Source organism: Podarcis pityusensis (assembly GCF_964106645.2).
Source record: "Podarcis pityusensis genome assembly, chromosome: 1".
NCBI classification, from domain to species: domain Eukaryota; kingdom Metazoa; phylum Chordata; class Lepidosauria; order Squamata; family Lacertidae; genus Podarcis; species Podarcis pityusensis.
Genome location: NC_138028.1, coordinates 24,366,500 through 24,391,787, shown reverse-complemented (window position 1 = coordinate 24,391,787; position 25,288 = coordinate 24,366,500). Strand labels below are relative to the sequence as shown.

Here is a 25,288-nt window from a genome sequence, read left to right as displayed (position 1 = left end):
GTCAGTGGCTTCAACCCGTTGGTGTGGGATGCTTGCAGCGGTGAGACCAACAATATGCCTTCTTCATCCCTGCCTGACCAACATGGCTGATAAAACTGGGTAGAAGGTGAATGACTAAATGGCATGGTCAGTGCCTCACTGCAGGAGGGAGTTATGCCCACTGCCTTGAAAGAAGCGATATTTTAATTTCTCCCAGGTTTTTTTATTATGACACAGTGGACGCTCAGGTTGCGAATGTGATCTGTGCGGGATGTACGTTCGCAACCCGCAGCGTTCGCAACTCACGTCTGCGCACGCGCAGGTTGCGATTTAGCGCTTCTGCACATGTGCAAAGTGCAACCGAAACCCGGAAGTAACCCGTTCCAGTACTTCCGGGTTTCAGCAGTCCGTAACCTGAAAAAACGCAACCTGAAGCGTCTGTAAGCCGAGGTATGACTGTATTAACATTAAACAAGTTTTCAGAACAGGAAGAGTATCTAAATGACCCTTTTGAAAGGGGGGGGGGGAGATTTAGTAATGAATGGTACTACTTTTGAAGAATGATTTTTTAAAAAACTATTTTTATTTATCAAGCTTCTCAGGCAATCCTCTAAAGTGAATTACAATAAAGACTAACACACATCTGTTGGGTTTAAAAGACAAAATAAAAAGATTAGCAACCACCAGGCATAATGTGTTCACTTCTGATATTTCTACATCAGTTTGTTTTTCCCCCAGTAATTTCCAAAATTGGAATTGGAGAGAGAAGGGGGGAAGAAGTGAGCTATTCTTACCACAGGAAACAAGGCAAATCTCTGTAGAAATTCCTGCGATTCATATTGGTCATAATCTCCAAAATCAGCTGAGGAATTAAGAGAAAACAGGCAGGAATTAAGTGCATAGGGAAGTTCACTATTTCAGAAAAGTCTCATAACAGATACAGCATAGTGGTTGGTGCCCTTTGGTTTTTCATCTCAAAATAAAATTGTGCAAAGCCAAGACTGCTTAAATTGTACAAGAGCAATTAAACAAGTAATAATTTGTTGAACAGTCATTATTAAAGAGCCAGATGATGCTAAAGAAAAGAAATTAAAGAATGTTGCATAAACAAGCTATTTCAAGTCATCAGTTTGATCTCACTGGCAAATAACGTTCTTGGCAAGTCTTTTCTAGCACACGAGATCACCATTCATAGCAAGTAAACGGAGGCAGCAAAGGAAAATAGACCAGAGGCTTAGAGCACTCTCTTCATTTTCCCTGCCAGGCATCCACCTCATTCTTGTGGTTGTTTTCTTCTCTGGCATATAGCAGCTACACCAAAGTGCTAAGTTAAAACCAAGAGTGATACTGCCTCCTGCATTTCGCAGATGAAAATAAGGCCACACTTGAAACACCTCTCTACCCAAATTAAAAACTGCTGTCTGTGAGCATCATGAATCGCTGAAGGATGCAACTTTCTCTTGTGCTATGCTGGTTTCATTTAGGGTCGTCCTCCACTGGTTTTAAAAGCCAAGACGGTCCGTTTGTTCTTTGGGCTACGATATATTTTTAAATACACAAACGTCCGATATTATGCTGCTGCAGCTCAAAATGTGCCTCTGCAGGTTGTAAAATGTCATGTTGTGCATTGTCAGGCAAAGCCCCATCCTTCAGCAGAGGGACCTACTACTGATGCCTTGAGCCTTCTAGCCTGGCTTTTGCTGCTCCTTGCTGCCATTGCCTGCTCATCTGATCTCTTTAAGAGAGTGGGTCTTTTCTGTAGTAGCTCCTTATCTATGGAATCGTCTCCCCAGAGAGGCCCGCTTGGCACCAGCTTTCATTTTGGCACCAGGAAAATAAGCTTTTGTTGTGCTGGGCATTTGAGCTGCGCCAATTATAGGTTGGTGGTTTTTTACTCTACATTCTTAATGTGTTAATGCAATCTATTACAACATTTTAATTTTTGTTTCAATCAATTTGGGGTGTTTTGTCCTGGGAAGCCATCCTTGAATTCAATTAACTAACTAAATGAGAAAGCCAACAGTGATAGGGAGCAAGGAGAAGCCCCTGCTTATTTCACCCTCTTTATTTTGGCAGCTGTAAGCAGAAGAGGGCAAGAGAAGGGAAAACAGAGGGGAAGGGGTAGTGGCTACAAAGCAGTGGGCCCATTTGGGTGGGGCTCACTAAGGGCATCTTGCCAAAGGACTCCCTGCCCCAAAAGCTAGGGATGGCACCCTGCTCAAGAGATTTGACTGCTGAAGAACCAGGAGGAGAAACCTTGAAAATTATTATTATTATTATTATTATTATTATTATTATTATTATTTATACCCCACCCTCCCCGGCCAGAGCCGGGCTCAGGGCAGCTAACAACAGTAAAATTACAGTAAAAACATAATGGGGGGGGACCAATTTAAAATACAGGTTAAAATGCAATTTAAAATGCAGCCTCATTTTAAAAGTAGCCCATCAAAACCATAAGGGGAGGGAAACATACGGGTCAGACTGAGTCCAAACCAGAGGCCAGGTGGAACAGCTCGGTCTTGCAGGCCCTGCGGAAAGATGTCAAGTCCCTCAGGGCCCTAGTCTCTTGTGACAGAGCGTTCCACCAAGTCGGGGCCAGTACTGAAAAGGCCCTGGCCCTAGTTGCGACCAATCTAACCACCTTGCGACTTGGGACCTCCAAAATGTTGTCATTTGTGGACCTTAAGGTCCTCTGTGGGGCATACCAGGACAACTCCAGCAGCTCACATGCCACCGCCATTTCAAAGGGCATCCCTAAAAGGGCAAAATGGGAACACAATAATAACAACTGTAATTTACTTGGGACAGGTAACCAAGGAAAGGGAAGGCCTCTGGCAAACAGGGACAGTTAGAGTACATGGGAACACAGAAAGAATGTGACTTCTTCTCCTTCCTGGGACCTAACATTCTGCAGTAAGCAAGGATGAGCAATGGAACCGAGGATGAGTGATAAAAGTAAAGGAGGAAAACATTAAGACAGAAGTAGGGAAAGGAAAAATCCAATACGATGGTGGGGGTGGGAGTGGGGAGAGACAGCGCAAATTTGCACTGCATAGCTTCTGCTCAGAGTCTGCTGCAATTTCACTGCTATTTTCTGTGTAAAATAGTAGAAATGGGCTTTATAGGTAGGTAACGCCACTGAAAATGGCAAGGAGGAAAATGAAGATTGTAGGAAAGGAACAAAATCATAATTCCTAGGTATTAAAGCCTACTTCCCTTCAGCGTGCTGGATATACATACCAAGGGAGAATGAATGCATCATTCAAAGGCATTTCAGAAAATGACAGCCAATTTCAACAGTCTGGGTAGTCATTTTGCTATTACCTTTTGAAATACCGTTATAGTTCTGGGCAGCCTGGTTTTAACTTCAGTTTCTGCAAAGCACATTTCCTATATTCAAGCAGTTATCCTGCAACTGTCAAAAGGCATTGCGGCTCTAATGGTTTTAAAGTGGTCCAAAGGAAACCTGAGTATCTTGTAGGGCATGCTCAAATCATGCTGTCTGAGCTAGAGTTCATACACCTTGTGTGGTACTGTAGTCATGCATATACCATTCAGTCACAGGTTGTTGTTGTTTTTTTAAAAAACAACCTAAAGAATGGGTAGGCAAACTAAGGCCCGGGGGCCAGATCTGGCCCAATCGCCTTCTAAATCCGGCCCCTGGACGGTCCAGGAATCAGCATGTTTTTACATGAGTAGAATGTGTCCTTTTATTTAAAATGCACCTCTGGGTTATTTGTGGGGCCTGCCTGGTGTTTTTACATGAGTAGAATGTGTGTTTTTATTTAAAATGGATCTCTGGGTTATTTGTGGGGCATAGGAATTCGTTCATATTTTTTTTTTGTAAGTATAGCCCAGCCCCCCACAAGGTCTGAGGGACAGTGGACCAGCCCCCTGCTGAAAAAGTTTGCTGACCCCTGACCTAAAGGCTCACAAAAAAGAATATGCAGGACTGCATTTGACTCCAACTCTTTTCTAAAATAAAGCGCTGTTATTGGAGCTATCCTCTCTACAATTATACAGTCAGTAGAGAATGAGATAGTTAAATCCCAGGGTGGTGGGTTAGAGCCCCATGTTGGGCAAAAGATTCCTGCATTGCAGGGCATTGGGCTAGATGGTCATCGCGGTCACTTCCAACTCTACAATTCTAATAAAGTACCTGCAGTTTATTAACAATGTTAATAAGCACACTTCCCTGCAAAGTTTCTTACAGTGGTACCTCTGGTTACGAACGTAATTCGTTCTGGAGGTCCGTTCTTAACCTGAAACTGTTCTTAACCTGAGGTACCACTTTAGCTAATGGGGCCTCCCGCTACCGCCGCCGTGCGATTTCTGTTCTCATCCTGGGGCAAAGTTCTTAGCCCAAGGTACTACTTCCAGGTTAGCGGAGTCTGTAACCTGAAGCATCTGTAACCCGAGGTACCACTGTACTAGCCTTTTGGCCATGCTCTTGGGAGATGTGACTTTCCGATGATAAAAAAAACACAAAAAAATGTTATTTGGCTCTACTGAATTTGTACGCAGGGGAGGTTGCGGATCTTAAAAAATGAATAGCTTATTTTGCACTTGCTTACAGCAGCACAGGCATCCATAGTAAAACCTTTGAAAACTGTAGTTCGGAATCATATAGGGTATTGCTACTCAAGGCAGGTATGGTAAATAGTCCTTCTCTGGGGGGAAATCCCACAAATTAAAAGTATCCAGAGGATGAGTGGTATGATTTTATTTTTTATTTCATTTGCAAACAAGGAGGCACATGGTAGAAGAGTTCCGTTGATATACACTAAGGTCTGGATCTTGCAAACCCAACAAGAATTGAGACGGGAGTTTAAAAGCGACAAGAAAATGATTTGTTTCAATGCGCCGCTCATGGATTCCCAAAAGTGAATTCGGTTTTAGGTTTATCATGTAAAGCTAGCAGGGTTACAGCAAGGCCTGTCTAGCTATGCACTGGTGGGTGTTGGACTATGGCAATTGTCGTAAGTGAGGAAGAACGTGTGCAGATGTAGATTGAGCCACGGGTGCATCAATGCATGTGCAATTTGTATGAGCAATTGAGTGCATGGAACCTTATTTATGGATCTTGATTATTTATATATTGTATTATTTGATTTTGTTGATTTCCCCCACAAACCATATTTAAAATAAAGATTTTAAAAAGAAAAAGGAAATCAATACTGGAAGGCCAATGTATTCTTATCTTCAATGTATTCTGATCATTGCTACTGCATCAGTCTAAAATAAGTAATCGTTTCTGTGTGAGTTCTTTTCTACCTGTGCGTTTTTCTTTTTTTAAAAAAAAGAACTTAAAACTCCCTGAATCGGCAAATCAGTACTGAAAGATGAACCCCTCCTTATCTTAATAGCTGGAATGGCAGCAACACAGCAGTTTGTTTTATAACTGCTAGTCTGTAAGTGGGGTGTCACAGAACCTCAACACATTAGTGATTCATTAAAAAAATAAAATAAAAATACAATCTTCTGATGCTGTCAGCAGGGGTAACTAAATAAGGAACAGTTATCACCTACTTATCTTAGTTACAGCATAAAAAATAAAGCTACTATTGTGTTACATGTAAGTTTACAACAGCACTTTTAAAAAGTATGTATTGGGGTTAGGAAACTAGTTATGGGTACCACACCAGATCTGTGTAGTGCAGCAGACTAGGCAGAGTGATGAGTGTCGGCGCTTGAATCCCAGGCTCAATCAAACTAACAAAGCTTTAGGCAAAACATCATTCATTCATTTATTACATCATCTGTTTACATACCACTTAATTGTCTGTAAGTGGTGTGCGAGTAACTCAGTACAAAAACAAAATGATAAAATCAGAATCCAGTTTAAAATACAGTGGTGCCTCGCAAGACGAAAAGAATCCGTTCCGCGAGTCTCTTTGTCTTGCGGTTTTATCGTCTTGCGAAGCAAGCCCATTAGCGGTTTAGCGGATTAGCGCTATTAGCGGCTTAGCGGGCTTAGCGGATCAGCTGATAAGCGGCTTAGTAGCTTAACGGATCAGCTGTTAAGCGGCTTAGCGGATCAGCTGATAAGCGGCTTAGTGGCTTAACGGATCAGCTGTTAAGCGGCTTAGCGGATCAGCTGATAAGCGGCTTAGCGGCTTAGCGGCTCAGCTGATAAGCGGCTTAGCGGCTTGGGAAAAAGGGGGGGGGAAGGAAAAAAACCCCGCAGGAACTCGCAAGACATTTTCGTCTTGCGAAGCAAGCCCATAGGAAATTCGTTTTGCGAAGCACCTCCAAAACGGAAAACCCTTTCGTCTAGCGGGTTTTCCATCTTGCGAGGCATTCGTCTTGCGGGGCACCACTGTAAAAGTATTCAGGAGGTGCCAGAAGTTCAACTGACTTCAAATGGAAGGGAGTTCCATTTCTCAGCCTTGCCTACCTCGCAGTGTTGTGAGCGGGAAGGGACCTGGAGTTTGTTGCTATCTCTAGCCTGCCAAAGAGTATTCCCCAGCTGAAAAGCTAACAGCTACACAACGATGGCCATGGGCTAGAAAAACAGCTGCTGTAAGCCTAAGCTCCCTCAACCCAGATTGCTCCACAGAAAAGGGCTGAAACGCCTTTTAGGGGACAGAGCCTTGGTGGACTGTGGGCCATGCACCCACTTCTCCCAGGAACACAAAGTTCAAGCAGCTCCTAAAATCAGCTAAACATGTTCGTTACCTTGAACAGCTAACCCAGCCAGGTGCACTGCTTGCTCAAACGTGCATGGGATGCTTCCTTCCAATATGTCTTTCTTCAATTGTAGATAATACTGGTATCTATTATGGAAAGAGAACATGCATTCAGGGCAATTTTCCGAAGCCTGTGAATATAGAGGTCGATGGATTCCCATCATCCTTAGCTAGCATGGCGAAGGTCAGGGATGACTCTAGTTATAATTCAGCAACATCTGGAGGTGACCCAACCCTGTTTTATGCTTGCGCAATTATATTCTTTCCTGCTTGTCTGGGCAGAAGGGTGACACTATGATCACCCTCTGCAGACAGCATTTTGGGTTTGGGTGTGTAACATGGAGTCTGGGCACAGGGGTCAGAATGGGGATTCTGACCGTGTGCTGCCAAACACACAACCTAGTCGCATTTCTAGCTACAGTTAGAGGTGGTCTGGAACTTGGGAGCATCCTGACTTTTTTGCGGGGGGGAGATCCACTCCTTAGCATCCACGCTAAGGAGAAGAATAGAGGGACTACCCTGTATCACACATAAAATGTGACTCCCCCACCACCAGCACCCTCAATCAAAAGCAGCGTACTTTATTTGCAGGAGAGGTTCACTTACGGGACAAGATAAAACGTATCCACACCTGTGTCATAGTTAAGAACTCAAATAATAAAAATTTCTAAAGGTGGGGCAAGAGTGCATATTTTACCTTGTCCTTAATCCTAAATCCAATATCCTGGTTCGACCTAAGTAGTATTACTGACAAACTAAGTTTTCTGTTTAGAAGAAAAGTTTTTAGAAGCTGGTGCCCCATGGATTTCATGGTGCGGCTTCTGACGGGAACCTACACCTAGAGTGTAACACCGTGCACTAATATAATTTACCTGCCTGCTACACCTTTTTGGTTAATTAAAATGAAAAGCTGATAGTGAAGAAGAAGAAGAAGAAGAAGAAGAAGAAGAAGAAGAAGAAGAAGAAGAAGAAGAATTTGGATTTGATATCCCGCCTTTCACTCCCTTTAAGGAGTCTCAAAGCGGCTAACATTCTCCTTTCCCTTCCTCCCCTACAACAAACACTCTGTGAGGTGAGTGGGGCTGAGAGACTTCAGAGAAGTGTGACTGGCCCAAGGTCACCCAGCAGCTGCATGTGGAGGAGCGGAGACGCGAACCCGGTTCCCCAGATTACGAGACTACCGCTCTTAACCACTACACCACACTGGCTCTCTAGTGAACACGGGCAGACCTTAACCTCAACAACCTACAACATGCTCACTGTTCTGAAAAGAAGATAAACACAGAAAACTACAGGCTGAAAAGTGCCAGGTAAAGATAGCTAAAAGATGCTCCCTCCTCATTGCAGAACATGGCAGGCATGCTTGCACCACTCACCTGGTAATCTCCTGTTGAAGCTGGGAGACAGAAGGCACATAAAACACCACACCGAAGAATACAGTCGGCTCCAAGGCATATTTGTCCAGTTGCTTTTTCAGAGGCTTGTCTAAGTCTATCCACCGGCGCTGGTTTTGCTTGTTGAAATACCAGAGGCTGAAATAAGTGATCTAGGAGAAAAGGGCAAAAGGAAGAGCTCAGTTATTCCAAAGTAAAACCTGTAACACTTTGCAGTTAATTTATTATTATTATTATTATTATTATTATTATTATTATTATTTATTAAAAGATTCCATCCCACCCTTCCTCCCAAAGGAGCCCAGGGGGGGAAAGCAACAAAGCAGAAAAGCAATACAATTAAAATAAAATCAGTTTCTACAGTGGTGCTTCCCAAGCTTCTGCTATTTGAGGAGTACAATAATAAATAATAATAATAATAATAATAATAATAATAATTTTTATTTATACCCTGCCCTCCCCAGCCAAGGCTGGGCTCAGAGCGGCTTACAAGCAATAATAAAAACAAGCTGAATGATTAAAACTTAAAAACAAAATTAAAATACAACATTAAAATATTGAAACATTAAAATATTAAAATGTAGCGTCATCGCAGGAGGAGAAGGAAAGGAAAAAAGAAAGAGAGGGAGGGAATCAAATTGGCTCCAAGCCAAAGGCCAGGCGGAACAACTCTGTCTTACAGGCCCTGCGGAAAGAAATCAGATCCTGCCGGGCCCTGGTCTCGTGAGGCAGAGCGTTCCACCAGGCTGGAGCCAGAGTTGAAAAGGCCCTGGCTCTGGTTGAAGCCAATCTAACTTCCTTAGGGCCCGGGAACACAAGGGTGTTGCTATTTATGGACCTTGAGGCTCTCCGTGGGGCATACTGGGAGAGGCGGTCCCATAGGTACGAGGGTCCTAGGCCGTGAAGGGCTTTAAAGGTCAAAAGCAGCACCTTAAATCTGACCCTGTACTCTACCGGGAGCCAGTGCAGTTTGAAAAGCACTGGGTGAATATGCTCCCATGGCAGAGACCCCGTGAGGAGCCTTGCTGCAGTATTCTGCACCTGCTGGAGTTTCTGGGACAGCTTCAAGGGCAGCCCCGTGTAGAGCGAATTACAGTAGTCAAGCCTGGAGATGACCGTATTATTAGGATTATTATTATTATTAAGGATAACAAAATTAATGGCACATTTCATTCCAACACCAGACTAAAACAAGGCCAAAAAAATCACCTCCCCTCTGGGGAACCAGCAGCAGAGCACATGTTGTGTACAGAAATCCTGAAGAGTTGCTGACAGTCAATATACTGTATTTTTCAGTGTATAAGACGCCCCCATGTATAAGACGACCCCTATTTTTTTGAGACCAAAATTAAGAAATAAATATTTTAAACATTCCGTTTATAAGTCGACCCCCAGTTTGAAACTTTAAAAATGTGGGGGAAAATATAGTCTTATACATGGAAAAAGACAGTATATTGGGGGGGCGGCGGCTATTGAGTTATTTTTGTTTTGTTTTGATTATGTATTTTGTGTTTTTATATTGTGATTTTATCCTGTGAACCACCCTAAGACCTGCAGGTATAGGGCAGTATACTACTACTACTACTACTACTAATAATAATAATAATACAATACTGAGCCAGAAGGACTAGTGGCCTCATTTGGCTTATGAGGCAGCTTCCAGTGTTCCCACCTGCTCCATTTCTGCAAGAGTCACTGATCTGAGCATTCTCACGGAGCAGTATAACTCATCATGCAAAGATGCATGGCAACCCTGCTACATCTGAGAATGATCAAATTATATCAGCGCAATGATGTAGCAAGGTGGCCAGTCCCCAATGACAGCTGATTGGCAGGAGACCAGGCCAGAACAGTGGATCTGTATCTTCTTCTTTGGTGATCACTCGCAGCCGAGTAAGATTTTCTTCCATAAACTTGGTTTTAACAATGGCTCTGTAAGTGACTGTGGAGGCCAATTCTGGATCCACACGTCCTTCCACAGTGGGGACATTGGTTTCCGGGCGGGAGCTGATCACGGTGTGGATTTGCCAAGCATGCCTTCCTCTTAGCACGTTTCTCCCTTGCGTCCTGAGTTCGAGTGTCTGCAAAGGCCATGACACCCTCTCCTGTTGGTAGGAACTTTAGTTTCATGGGATTCTTTTAATTAATGCATTACCGGTAATTGCTTGTAGCACCCCAGCAATTCTCTCAAGGCATACTAGTGTGCCTTGGCATACAGTTTGGGAGTCACTGGCACTTGATCTTGCTTGAAGTTATGATAATGCTTCTTACACAAAGCTGCCATCACTGTAGGTGATCTCTATCTGCCCAGGTGCTAATGCATTTAGCAGGCTTGCCGGTTATAGTAACAAATGTGGGCTACCACTGCTAATCTTTCGGCTCTGTGCCATGATTTAAGCTGGCCACTGAGACATTTTGGTGTTTGAGCAACTGATGCTGAATTATCACCATCCTTGCACCAAAGGCCAGCTGTTCCGTCTGGCCTTTGATTTGGACTCGGTCTGACCCTTATGTTTCCCTCTTCTTATGGTTTTGATCTATGGGCTACTTTTAAAATGAGGCTGCATTTTAAATTGCATTTTAACCTGTATTTTAAATTGATTCCCCCCCCCCCATTATGTTTTTACTGTAATTTTACTGTTGTTAGCTGCCCTGAGCCCGGCTCTGGCCGGGGAGGGTGGGGTATAAATAATAATAATAATAATAATAATAATAATAATTTTCAAGGTTTCTCCTCCTGGTTCTTCAGCAGTCAAATCTCTTGAGCAGGGTGCCATCCCTAGCTTTTGGGGCAGGGAGTCCTTTGGCAAGATGCCCTTAGTGAGCCCCACCCAAATGGGCCCACTGCTTTGTAGCCACTACCCCTTCCCCTCTGTTTTCCCTTCTCTTGCCCTCTTCTGCTTACAGCTGCCAAAATAAAGAGGGTGAAATAAGCAGGGGCTTCTCCTTGCTCCCTATCACTGTTGGCTTTCTCATTTAGTTAGTTAATTGAATTCAAGGATGGCTTCCCAGGACAAAACACCCCCAATTGATTGAAACAAAAATTAAAATGCATTTTAACCTGTATTTTAAATTGATTCCCCCCCCCCATTATGTTTTTACTGTAATTTTACTGGTGTTAGCCGCCCTGAGCCTGGCTCTGGCCCTGGAGGGCGGGGTATAAATGAATTTTATTATTATTATTATTATGAAGACCAGCTGCTTCATATATGTAATCACATGCAAAATGTACCCCCCCCCAAAAAACCAAATAGTGAATGGTGAGGTATAGCATGGGCTCCTGTCACATGATCCAAAAAAAACAGCAGTGCTCCTGGGAATAGTGCCTTGGTTTGCAACTGTTGGAAACGCCATGGAAATGTGAGAGCTCCTTACTGTCCTATTAGATTGCATCCACTAATGTGAACATAAAAGATAAGCGCCAATGTTTTACTTTATAAGAAAATAAGCCCATTTTTTATTGGTTCAGATTTTCTAGCTGAAATGGCAGTTCTCTGCCTGCCAGAGATTGCAATCTAGACATGTGTGCATGGGAAGGGAGGGAGAGGCAAGCAAAAGAAGGGATGAATGTGAATGTTATTGTGGTTCCTTTTCTAGAGATGTGCCATTCATATGCTATGGTTTGCTATGCTAATGCTAACAACAAACAACAACAACAGCGTATGCCACTGTTGTGCCAATACTGGATTGATAACAAGCTTGCCCTCCCCTTTCTAACTTGCACAAAACGTAACAATTGATGCTGCCACTATAAAATGGACACAATCTAAAGTACATACAACAGAATGTTGTTTACCCCTTTGGCTTTACAGAGAAAAAGACCAAATTCAGACAACCAGAAAGTTCTAGTGTTTCAGTTCTAGAGCTCCTGAGATGGGAGAAGCGATTCCCCGTAGAATTGGGATAAAATGTGCTGTTTCCAGCTCACACGCACGGCTGCAAAGGTATATTTCAGTTTCGCAAGCTCTTGGTGCCATTCAGGCATCCTGGAGCACTGATGCTGAATGGGCTAAAAGCGAATCACTTTGTAATCACGGCTAAAGCTATCCATAGCACAAGAGATTACCTAGCCCTGCAGAAACGACATGACATAACTCTTGAAATATGTTAAGCTTCTGAGATTAACACTGTTGCAAGGTTTATTTATTTTAGCAACTTACTCATCATTCAACCTCCGGGCAGTAAATCAACCCTAGACAGAAAGGACCGTGGATTTTCTACACAGTTATGTTCCAGCTAATTGCCCTCTTTGTTAGATGTACAAGAAATAGCAATATTATTGAATGCGCATGGAACATCTGGGGTGGGGAGGGAGGGTAGCACTCAACCCTGCGACTAATACAAAATATATGTGGGGAACAGAACACCGAATTAAGGAAATCTGAGCTGCAGGGGCAAAGAAAGATTTCCCTCAAAAGAACAGTATTTTTTTTAAAACTAGGCAAGACTGACTTGGGCCAGTACTCCAAAGAGAACATTATAAAGTTCTGAATATTCGTCTTGCGAATACATTGCATATGGGACTTCCCCAGCTGATATAATAGCAGAATAATTATCTCTGGTCTCTCTAGCCAACTGCCAGGACACACCAAAGGAAACATGAACTTCACTTAATTTCAACGGGATTTAGGCAAGTGTTTATATCCTAACCAAGGGTGGCATTTAAGTAAGTTCCATTCAGAGTAGAACCACTGACGTTATTGGACCTTGACATATCCATTGATTTAAATGGTCCTGCTCTGCTGAACACTGGAAACAACCCCCCCCCCCATCTAGGATGGTCCATGCATCATGGGGTATCAAGGCTATGGAAGCTCACACTGTCTTGTATACCATGCCACAACCTCCAGCGCTTGTGATATGGATGCACCAGGGTATGTGTAATAGATGCGATAAATAGATATGAGACCAACACAACATAACCATCTAAAGTGCATACACAAGTAAATGCTAAATTCAGATTTCAAAATTACCTAGGCACACCAATAGGTACCAAAACTATGAGCATATGACTCAAAACCATGAAATTTAGTATTCACATAGTCCAAGGCACTTTGATGAGAAGTAAAATTATTAGATCTCTCTTCCTTGAAACTGAGAACATGAATTGTTGCCGAATCCGGTGAAGACACTTTTATACTACCCAGACAGCTGAAAATCTTGCAGATTACTTCGTAACAGTAATCCAAAACACCAGATGCCCGGGACTGATTGACTCAAGCCGTCTCAGATGCAGAGGGCGGCTTAGCAATGGCAGTCAAGAAAGAAGCCCCTCATAGCACCTACAAGCAGCTCTAAATTCAGCAGGCCAGATTAGTGATTATCTCTCAATAAAGTCCTATATCACCTTTGCAACTTTTTTGAAAACGTGGTCCCCATTCTGGCAGAAGAGATTTCCAATTATCCTGACTGTTCTGAGTCCAGCTTTCCACTTCTATTGAACAAAAGGGCTATGTGAGAAACTGCTACCAGACAACTCCTGGATTTGGGGGAGGGGGGGAAATAGTGAAATATAGTGATGGATGCACGAAGGGACTGGTTTTGAAACTTTACCAACTTCTCTTAAAATCTGAGTCCAGATGGTCTCAGAATAATACAAGGAAAAGAGCTCAGCCTACGTTACAAGGTTGAACAAGATATGTGGAACAAACACCCCCTCCACTGTATCCCAGCGAGAGATGGGAAACTGTGGTTAAAATGAGTGCATAAATGGTGCTCAGCACCATGCAAGTTGCCTTATGCGGTTCCCTCATCCCCACCAAGGTGCTGGAGGGACTGCCAGGTTTCCACTACTCATCGTCAAAGTGGGATTTGTCCAAAGTCCAATGATAGTTTTCAAGAAATTGGTGCGATAACAGATCACCACGCTATGACTACTGCTTGGGTAGCTCTCCTAAATTTGTTTGAGGAAGAAGATATGGGTTTGTACTTTAAAGAGTTAATAATTCACCTGCCTGCAGAAGCACAGGTGACTATAGCCCAGTTTTAGAGGAATGCTAGGGTATGGCAAACAGCCTTTTTTGAGGGGAAATAACTTATAAGCTAAGGGTTTTATGAGGTCAAAGTGAGATTGTTTCCCCCACAATTCGGCATAAGTTTCTAACCTACAGTAGAAATACAGAACATAGACAATTTCTTCCATTCACCTTCAGAAGGAACTGGTTGATTTATGTGGTAGTATTCTTCATGGAAATGTTTCTTTGCTTATTTAAGCTATTTGCCCTACACAATTAAGTGATGACTGCATGTGGAACGCCCTCCCATCAGATGTCAAGGAAATAAACAACTATCTGACTTTTAGAAGACATCTGAAGACAGTCCAGTTTAGGGAAGTTTTTAATGCTTGATGTTTTATCGCATTTTTAATATTCTGTTGGGAGCTGCCCAGAGTGGCTAGGGAAACCCACCCGGATGGGTGGGGCCTAAATAATAAATTATTATTACTATTACTATAACATTGATGCTTGGTAATGTTAAGACAAAGTCTGAATTTTTCCTAAGCAAACCATTTTAGTTCTGGATTCAGACTTTGCCTGAAGCAGATACACGGTCCTTGTGAGCAATCCTACAGCTTTGAAATGGAGATCAGTTTTGTCACCTTTTAAGGCGAATGGGCAATTCACAAACAGGTCTGGTCACAATACTCACGTTGGAGCCAATTTTATTCCAAGTGGAACAGGCTTCCGTCCAAGTCTTTTTAATTAGTGTGTGGATCATAGCCTATGCCATAAATCCACGATGCAATAGTGTTTGATGTAGCAATCACACTCACACTGACTTATTACCTAATTAGCTATGTGGCAGATGCATGTTCTAAAAGATTATCTTTTAATTAGCACCAGCCCATCAGACAAATGAGACATTTCTCTAGGGAGGCAAGATTTCTGAGAGTATCTGCAAATTTCCAGACACCAGAATCTAAAGAGACTGAAAATTTGCATCTGGGGCCATCTGCTTGCACATACTTTTCATTTCCTGTTTCTGGTGACCAAGATGCTCAAGTTTGGATCGTGTTGGTCTTGCCACAGTCCACCAGGTCATACAGCTAGGGTGCTGGACTTCACTTTTAGTTTCACCATCCTGTGCACCATTTTCACCTGTGGTAAGTTGGTGGCTATCCCTCTTATCTTCTGTTCCTCAAGAGAGCTCTCAAGTCTGAGAACAAATCGCCCTCAGTGGCTCACTTTGCTAGGCCTCAGCTGCAGCCCAAGGGCTCTTGGTTTTGTGGCCTGATGCTTAGCACAAAAGGGCCGTGCTAGGCATTTCACATAACTGTGTGTCTCTTTTTTATTCAATGTAATGTCTTTTTTCTAAAATGAGGGGATGGGGAACATAGCCTTGCAAGGCTGTGATCAGAAATGCAATAGCAGAAAATGAGGTATTGCTTAACCCTTTCACCTACGGCCACGCTTCCATTAAATATTGCCCCTGTGCTGTCTTCATATGCCTTTGGGGTAGAAATATGGGGAAATGGGGGCTGTTTTGGGTGTAAACCATAACTTATTGTTGTGTGCATGAGCAACATGAAGAATCAAGCCCACATACTCCCTTGAACATACTCTCTTCTTCTGCTGTAACAACAAAGAAATTGGAAGTATCCACTTCTAAAATAACTAGAGTTGCCTGTTGTGTTAGAAAAGAAGGAAATCATTGTTAGTTTCAACTGTAGCTTGATAGGCCAGGATAATAAACCACGGTTTGACCCAGGCTTGCCTGTGTTTAAACTAGAGTTCTCCCTCAGTTCAAAGTTAGTTATCTGAAGAGCCAATCTTTTCACAGCTTCACCAAAGGAGTAAAGAAGACAGACCAGAGAGCAGGATGCACACCAAGCTGAGGCTCACTGCTGCTTATGCACATAATGCTAAATTATAGCTTGACACCATGTGCAAAATGGGCATGTATCTTCACTCTTGAGGGAAGAAAATCTTTGTGGCAGTGGCCCAAATAATGTTAGAAGAGGAAGGGGTTGTGCAGCCCGTTGCCTCCTCTACTCCTGATCACAATCTTCCAGGGCAACTTTTTATCTATAAAAAGAGAGAATTAAAAAGAAACATGGAACTTGGCATCCTGTCTATAGTTTGACACTGAGTATAAAATGCTTTTGGATGCATTTTTGCAGGGAGTGTTCAGTCTCTTGAACACACTACGTTAGCAAAATTTGCTTGTGCTCCATTCAATCATCTCTGTACTCTGCCCACACTGACTCCTGGAATTTAATGAAGGCGCATTTACCACTTGGCCTCTTAGCCAGGGTGTGTCAAAAGAGAACCAGATTGTATTTACATTCCCTGCAATTCACATTCTGCAAATAGCACAATACATGTGCCTTAGCCTACCCTGCTTTAGGAAACTAGCTTTTTCCATCATGTTTACAGTGCACAATAATTTTTAAAAGGGGAGGGGGGGAGGGAGACTGGACCAAAAGCAAAGCTTTCAACATATACAAGGTGACATGTGGCATTTTTAAAAAAATCTATTGCGTAGAAACACAACCTTCAGGGCTGAATTACGTCAGATGAACAGGCACATATTATTTTACATAATATATGCAGGTTTCACTGATGGAGAAAGAACAACTGAGCAGTGGTGTGACTTTGGTTAGATGGCAAAGTGGTACAGCAGTTGTAGAAGAGAAAGAGGCAGAAAAGGACAGACTGTTAAGAGAAACTATTCCATGTTTCATCCTCTCCTAAGCCTTCTGCAAGTAATGACTAAACTATTCTCCAAAACCATAAGGGCTAGACCAGGAGCAGCTAGCATGGTGGCCTTCCAGATGTTGATGAATTACAATTCCCATCATGCCTGACCACTGGCCACACTGGCTAAGGCTGATGGGAGCTGTAGTCCAACAACATCTGGAGGACACCATGTTGCCTATCCCCTGCACTAGACCATTGCATTTTCCTTTTAACACCCTGGAAGTTGAATGGATTCTAAATTTTGTGCCAGCCTACCAGACTAAATGCTTGTGCGATAAGCCCCAGGGATATCTGCCGCCTTCTGGCTCAGTCTCTCTCTAATCCCGGTTGCTTCCTGTTACTGCCCTGGCTTGCTCCCTCAAGCTCCCTGCTCCATCCTCCTGCCCTACTGCCCTCATTCTCCCCTCCTGCACTTTCCTTGCTCTTTTCTCTTAGCTCCAACGTCAACTTGCTTTGGCAACTCTTGTTCCCTGCCTCTTGGTGTCGGTGCCCCATTCAGTGAATTTTAACCCCCCATTTATTTCTCCTTAGGTTGTCTTCTCAGCATGGGAGACGATGCAAAATACTTCTTTGAATCATGGTAGAAGTTCCTGTGGAGGCCCTCCCAGCAATAGTACTGTCCGTCCCAGAAAGGAGGACATTACCGGAGGAGCTACCATGGCCCATGTGGACTCATCTTGCTACAAAGATAACTCAAGGATGCCTTACAGACAGCAAAGAACAAAGGAGGCAAGGTCAGAGACTTGTTGCTGTAATCACTGTGTGGTATAGTGGTTAGGGCAGGGGAACCAGATGTTGTTGGCCTCCAATTCCCATCAGCTCAAATAAGCAAGGCCAGTTGTCAGGGATGAAGGAAGTTGTAGTCCAGCAACATCTGGAGGGACGTAAATTCCCCAGCCCTGGATTAGATTGTTGGAGTAGGCCCCCAAGAAGACCTGGGTTCAAATTAAGTTGTGACGCTTAGAGACAAGGGATCGCAGCAGCAGCAACTGACTGGAGGACTCCCAAGGAGAGGGGAGAGGAAAGGAGGCTGAGGGAACACTCCACAAGAGGGTGTTCAGAAAAGGGCGAGAGGCTGCCAGCTCTGCAGACAGGGGCTCCTGAGCCCCACAGGGATTCTGCAGAAAGAATGAAGTTGATTAAGCGAGCTGTGGACTCAAAAAGGTTATAAAATATATACCTTCCCAGGATCCTTGGAGAAAGGCTGGGATAAAAATGGAATAAAAAAATTACAGGCAAGACCTCTGGTGGCTTTATGGCTGAAAATACAGGCCTGAGGTGGTTGCCTCAGAAGCAACCCACACCTGGAATGTGGTAAACAGTCTTCCAAAATTATGTAATATTTAAAGTGGACATAACTGCCTCAACGTTTCAGATTAAAAAAAATTAACAGCACTGGAAGCAAAACAACATGTTTTCAGTTTGCCAAGAATATTATTTTCACACTTAGTGAGAGCTGTTCTCTACCTTATCTCTGTTTCCTTTCCTATCCCATCCCATTCCATCATCACTCTGCTTCCTTTTTTTTGCTGCACAAGTATTTATTTGTCAAAATAATCTGTACGACGATGTGTCCTGGAGAGCGTGAGGAAGCCTGCTCAAATTCAGCAGTCTAGTTTGCACTCCCTAGATCTGATTTACTAACGTCACTTCAAGGAGTTCCTGCCATTTCCCAAAATATTTCAGAACCCAAATTAAAATGGAAAAGAGGATCAGGTGACTGGAGTGTCCTTCATAAGGGGTGCATGCACTGGTCAGTGCCAGAAGAGGTTCCTCAGCAAGGGCAGGATCTACCGCTAACAGTTCAAGCATAAATGATATTCTCTTAACTTTGCCGCAACAGCCATCTCTACTCAGATACATTCAAAGCAGGCCAGACCCTTCACTCAGCAACACTAGCTATGCCACTGCTGCCATCCCTCGTAATTCTGACTCTGTCCTAGATACCAGAAGCACAGATCAGATAGCGAAAAATATCTGTGGGGTAGTGGTTAGAGCAGGGTAACATTTCCTTGCGCACAATCTGCTGAATGCCACATAGCAGTGGTTGGCAGAGCTGCAACAGGTGTTGACAGGACAGGAGCCAAAAGTGGGTGGGGACCTGCTTTTCTTTATTTCTCTGGCACCCTTTCCTCTCTATCACCACACTTATAAAATGGAAAATAAATGGAAGAAAAACTTAAGGGGTCAACAGTGTTAATGTAAGTCCATGAGGAAATATACGTGCAGGCAAGATGCTTGCTCGCAGGCATGCAAAATCTCCGTCAACAACCGGACACCTTGAGCTGACTCATCTTGAACTCCAATTTCGCTGCACACAGTGAGGGCCACTTTGTGAGAGATATGAAGGAAGAAAAAGCACGCCCCGTGCCCCACGTGGAGCAATGTGCAAGCGTTTGCTTCGTTACAGAGAACGGGACTGATCCACGTGCACACACAGTTCAAAACAGAGCACGCCGCACCAAGGTAACTCCGGTTCGGCACTTTGAAAAGTTGGACCCTGCAACTTTGTGATCCAAATGAAGCACATTGCTGCTGCTGCTTCCTTTGCCTCCTCCATTTGGCATGACTTGCTGATGCAGGAGGATGGGAGCTGGAGTTCAACATCTGGAGGGCCACCCCATCCGTGCCATAGGGATCTCAGGTAACAAGGCTGGGAGAGATCTTGGAGCGCTCCCACCAGCCAGAGACAGGGGCTAGACAGACCAGTGGTCTGACTCAGGGCCATTTCCTATTTTCATATATCTTCAGGACTCTTCCAATTTAGTGGACATGGAAAGGCTAGAGCTCCAAGCGCAGAAAGAGTTCCTGCCATTGTTTTGCACATACAGGCTGTTTTTACAACAAGCCAGGATGGAGTAACCAAAAGTCTTTGCCTTCTAAAGTACAGAATGCAGCAGAAATTAGCAGCATGTTTTTAACGAGATTTCAGGGGCTGAGCAGCATTGGAGAAGGCAATGTGTCTTTTATTATACTTTTATCCCACGCAACATTAAAAAAAAGTTCAAAGCAGCTTAAACTGATCATTACATCATATTTTTATTTGCATGTTGAATGTAAGCTGCTTTGAGGGTGAGTGAAGTAGCAAAGTGATATATAAATTCCAACAGAAATTTAAAAAAAAAAAAAATTATTTATCTTCACCTTTTAGGTGACCACTTTCTGCTTCTGAGGAAGCAGGATCTTATCCAGAAATCTCTGTGCCTAAATGTTTTTGTTAGTCTTCAAGGCGCCACAAGACTGTGTTGTTTTGGCTGCAACACAGATTCAACATTGATATACCTGTGGAATTTATCTCTCATTTGCACAAGCCTGTTTCTGTGCATGTACATGCTGACAAAGAGGACTGCATGGTGTGACATGTTCACAGGAAGGAACAGAACTGCTTTGAATGCTAAGACCCCAAGTTCAATCCCTGGTTCCAAGTCCTGACCCAAACCCAAACCCTGGCATCTCCAGTAAAAAGAATATGTAATGGGAAAGGTAAGGCCTGCCCAAGACATTTAGCCGCCTGAGGTTAAAGGCAAGAGGGAGTCCTGCCGTTGCCTCCATACTAGGAACAGAAGCCAGCTAGACCGGCAGCTGAATCTGACTTTAGCACTGGTGACTGAATAGCTCCTCCCCTACAACTGAGGGCAGCTGGCCGGTTTAGGGGGTCATATGTCCCACACAGCTCTGTCCTCCAAAGAAGGGAACTGCCCCCCAATATCTGCTACCTGAGGCAGTTGCCTCATTCTGTCTAACAGTGTGTCTGGCTTGGTCTCTACCCACTCCCCTGCAAAGCTGCTCCCTTCCAGCGTAGGCAAATAGTCTCTCCAAGCATAAGGCAGCTTCCTATGTCCCTGAACAGGAACCCCTGAATGGTGCCTCCATCCCAGGATGGAAAGTCCCGCAAGCCTGCCACCACGTTCCCTACCTCTCGAAGTTCCAGCCTCTGTGCCACGGCCTCCAGGCTTTCCTGCCCGGTGCTCTCCACCGACAGTGTAAATTCCACAAACTCATTGTTAAGCAACTGGATGCGGGCCACCAAGCAGCTCTTGCTAGACACTGTGTAGCGTCGAGTTCGTTTCAGCTTCAGCCCGAAAGGCAGAGGCATTTTCTTCCCTAGCACATTCACAAGAAGTCACCGAAAGCCTTCCAGGAATGCCTTGCCTCCCACGAATAGTCAGGAGTTATGAAGTCCCCAGATGATCAACCGGCAGCTGCAGCAGCAGCCATCAAAAAGTGGCAGGTCCTCCTCCAAGATCTGAGCAAAAGAAGCATTGACGAAAATTCTGCGGAGGGAGAAAGCAAAGAGGAGTTTACGTAAAGAGATGGGTTTAGCTCACAATGTCCATTCACATTTGGCGAGCTTAGCCCGAAAAAAAAGTATAGCTTGTTTTTTTTCAACACAGAAAATTCCTCAACTCTCAGAGCCTTTATATCAAGCATAGGCAAACTCGGCCCTCCAGATGTTTTGGGACGACAACTCCCATCATCCCTAGCTAACAGGACCAGTGGTTAGAGATGATGGGAGTTGTAGTCCCAAAACATCTGGAGGGCTGAGTTTGCCTATGCCTGCCTTACGTGATCTCAGGAATCCTTACAACAAACTTGTTGGCTCAGCCAATATTATTAGCCCTATATTACAGGTGGGGAAGATGAAGGTTGAGACTAATATAGGGCTTATCTATCCCTCCCCAATAAATACATGGCTTAGATAATTAGGTGGAATTGGGAACTTTCTCAGCTCACATTTGTAGCTACTACACAAACTCTCTTTAAGATTTACTAATCTGTGTTGGTGTAACAAGTATATGTTGTATAGATAAAAGGGTTTTGCAACTAATGGTATTTTTTTAAAAAAACAACCATGTTCTATATGGAAATTAGGGACATTTATGGAATAGCAAACTACAAGATTAATGTATATTTTAATTTATTGGGCAGGTACCATATCAAGTTTCCATATTTTCTACAGCATTCAAATGCACAGCTGAAACTAAACACATGTTAAAATAGTAGGAGTTATGCACGATGTATAAAATCAGGAGAAAAGGGGTTCAGGCAAGCAGAACTGCAATTGGTGATAACTCCTCTGGCTAATTTACTTGCTAGGCTGTTTGTACCTCTTCCTGTTCCCTCACTTTTGCTCTCATCCACTGTTCCTCTCCCACCCACTTCAATCCTATCACATTGCCTCAACCCCTTTAAACCGCTGCCAGAACTGGTAGACTGGCTGTGTGACAGGCAGAAACGCAACAGGCACAGCGTATCATCATGCATCATTACTTTACATCTCCATGCCAAGAAAAATGAAACATGTTGATTTATTTATTTTTACAGAAAAATTGTATTGGGGGAGGCAGCTCTAAACTCTTTTCAAAACCAAATTCTAGCAGAGGCTTTCCTAAATCATCCTAGCAGTACCTAGTGCAGATTGCAAGCCTTCTTCCGTGCAGAAATAATGCCTGTTCCAAACAGAGCCTAACATAAACCTGGCGCTAAGCATAGGATCACTACTAAGTTTAAAGGATGCCGCAAGAATGTAACAGAACCTTCCTTCATGTTAATTCTGTGTGGTCTTAGACATCATGACTTGGAGGTTGAAAAAAAGTGATTCCACATATACAGTCTTCCCCCTCCACAAACCAACACACTTTACTGCGAAAACATACAAGAAAGCATTACAAAGCCAACTAGAAATGGCACCTTCATTCATTCATGAATAAACAATACTTACCCCACTAATACTACAATCCATAGCTTTATGCATTTTGCAGCAGTTCTATTTATGACTCTCCTAGAGTAAATGAGTTTCAGGCTTCACTCTGATTATTCTCTCGAAATATTTGTGAAGAATACAACCCATTTCTTGCTTATAAAGTCTACTGAGGAGGCTCCCATTTAGTTCTCCATTGCAGATAGCTGCAGTGCTTTATCCATGGGATAAACAGTTACAACTACATTTTAAAAGATGAAGCACTCTTTCAAAACGTTTGACTTTTAAACTAGTCTCCTCAGCCTCAGCACTGACCAACCTGCACTACAATTCTATACATGTCTGCTCAGAAGCAGGAGCAAACTCCGAGGTTAGAGGGCATATACTGTACTGAATTTTGACATTTTAGCAAACCTTTGGTGGTCTTTATAATAATAATAAAAAGATTTGTGAACGTTAGGAATCTGCATGGAACAATCCAAAAAGTTAAGCAATTTTGCTTGCACTGATTCCAATGGAAGAACGAAGCAATGCTTAAAGTCTAAACCTTCAATCTTATGCACGCTTAACTCCTGGTTTTCAGTTAAATTAGTGGGATTCACTTCTAAGCAAAACTGGATGAGATCAGGCTGCCTTGTGCCCATTATGTTCAAAGTCCATCAGATTTGCTCTAACATTTGCTTTGACTTCATAAGCAAACATAAATTCTTCCCCCACCCCCCAATAATTTATAAGTCATGTTCATACATGGTGGGAATATTTCCTGAGGCTGCTCTAATGAGAATTCAGGACACTTTCCCCATACATTTTTATATACCGTAAATCATTTTCCAAGGGGAAAGCACATGCAGCATTGCTACACTTAAATACATTTACAGCAAAGGCAATTATAAAATGTCTTGGGGGAGAATAATGCTTCAAACCTATTCAACAAGTTTTCGTGCTGGCCAAGCACAATTCTTGCAAACACAGCACAACCAAGCTTTGTTTAGCAGCTGTTATTTTCTGCTACCAGCTGCTGTCATATTAGTCGTCCGTCCCCCCGTCCGCCACCGCTGCCACATACGCCTGTTTCAAAATAATGTCTATCTGCACGATTAAGGGAGTTTGCATTCAGTAAGAGGATAGCACTTTAGTGCCAACACTAGCAAATCCAATCAACCATATGTTGAAATCATTGTTCCCTATTTAGCAGGTCTAGGAACACTTCAGATGTTATATTCTGATTTAGCCTACACTTTTAACTTAAGTATTAATATCAATATCAAAGACTCAACCTTCCCCGCTTAACTTCTGCTACTTTCCTCTCCAGTTGCCCAGAAACTCCATACACGGCCAAAATAAAACTGGAGTGCACGGAAAGGAAAAGGGTTTTTCCTTTGGGTTAATTATACATCAATCATTTTTAAAGGGGAAAATCCACAAAGCAAGATTATGTCCTCATTTTATTAATTAACCCCTGAAATCATTTGGAAGTGTGAATGTTATTGGAAATTGGGGGGCAGGGGTGTTAGGATGAAAGTTGCTCTGGGACTGAAAACTAGTTTGTTTATTCATTTGCTAGCCAAGTACAAGCAACCCACAAAATACCTTCCCTATTAATGCACGAAACTCTACCATCTCCACCACACTCCCTCCTTTTAACAACTGAACTAACAGCAAGCGTTTCACTGACAGCTGTACTAAGGGTAAAACAAATCATTTTGTTTGCAAAATATCCTTCTAACTTCTTACATCTAGTCTTATAATTCTAATAAAGGAAGCCTCGTGATATTATTATTAATAATACCCCGCCCATCTGGCTGCGATTCTTTATTAAGGGAGGGTTGCAGAAAACGGGGGGGGGGGGGTGCGTTTACGTTTTAAAGAAGGGTTTCAATTAAGACATACAGAAATGAACAAGGACACCGAGATACGAGACTCCTTGGTACTCGTCCTTTATCCTTTCGAGAGGGCGCCGCGATCTACTTCGCAGCCCGATCTTAACCAAGTTTTGCTCTGAACACCATCCCCAAAAAGGATGCCGAGGGCACCGATCCGCTCGCTGGGGGCTTCATTTCGCACTGCCGCCTTCAGAAGGGTGATTCAAGAAAAAGCGGCGAAGATCCTGAAACCCGGCGCTAGAAATGTGTAACAACTCTTTTAAAAAACAAAAACAGCATCCCCGCATCCCCCCCCCCGCCCACCGCGCCGCCCCTTTACCTGTTGCAGCAATTCAAGGACAGCGGACTTTTAACTGCAACCATCCAGGCGCAGTTTGGCGAGCAATCCGGCTGAAACCATTTCATGGGTATTCCTTTTCTTTTTTTTGAGAGGAGTGGAAAGGTCAGCAAGGCTTCTCGGGTCCCCTTTCCCTGGAAGAGAAGAGCCGCCTGCACCTCTCTGCTCCTCTCAGAGCGAAAACATTCCCCACTTCCTGCCTCAGCAACAACAACAACAACAACAGCGGAGGCGAGAAAAAACCGAGGCTGGAGCTCATTCCACGGGGCCGAGGAGGGAGGAGAAATACTACAGCCAAAGGAGGCTTCCCCTCAGCCAGCCAGCCGCCTTCCTGTGACAGAGGAAGCCCCCGGACTGCTGGAGCGCACACGACGGCCTCCCGCCCCCTCTCTCTCTCTCGTGCGCGCCCCCCCCCCCCAGCCGCTTCGCTCCCTCCACGCCGCGCTTGCCAGCGGCCCGTGCGTGCGCCGCGAGAGCGCGCGGGGTTCTCTTTTCTTCCCTCTCCTGCCTTGCCTTCCTTTCTTTCTCTCTCTCCCCTCCGGAGGGAGGCGTTCCCCTTTGCTCCAGCCATGCGGAAGGATACGGCGCGCGGTCATTAAAGCA

At 43.7% G+C, this 25,288-nt stretch overlaps 1 protein-coding gene across 7 annotated transcripts in view; it reads right to left on the bottom strand.

Annotated features, from left to right (window-relative positions):
• Positions 1–25,085, bottom strand: part of PTPN21 (protein tyrosine phosphatase non-receptor type 21) — a 52,820-nt gene extending 27,735 nt beyond the window's left edge. For 6 of the 7 annotated variants that reach the window (XM_081009417.1, XM_081009418.1, XM_081009420.1 and 3 more), the window contains exons 1-5: positions 24,668–25,084; positions 20,681–21,038; positions 8,048–8,217; positions 6,661–6,758; positions 774–841 (exon numbers count right to left, since the gene is read on the bottom strand). In XM_081009417.1, the coding sequence (XP_080865543.1) occupies positions 774–841; positions 6,661–6,758; positions 8,048–8,217; positions 20,681–20,860 (516 nt within the window). In that variant the 5' untranslated portion in view covers positions 20,861–21,038; positions 24,668–25,084. Of the gene's footprint in view, positions 1–773; positions 842–6,660; positions 6,759–8,047; positions 8,218–20,680; positions 21,039–24,667 lie in introns of all 7 variants that reach the window. The other variant, XM_081009419.1, reaches the window with a different exon arrangement.
• Positions 25,086–25,288: the final 203 nt, after the last annotated feature.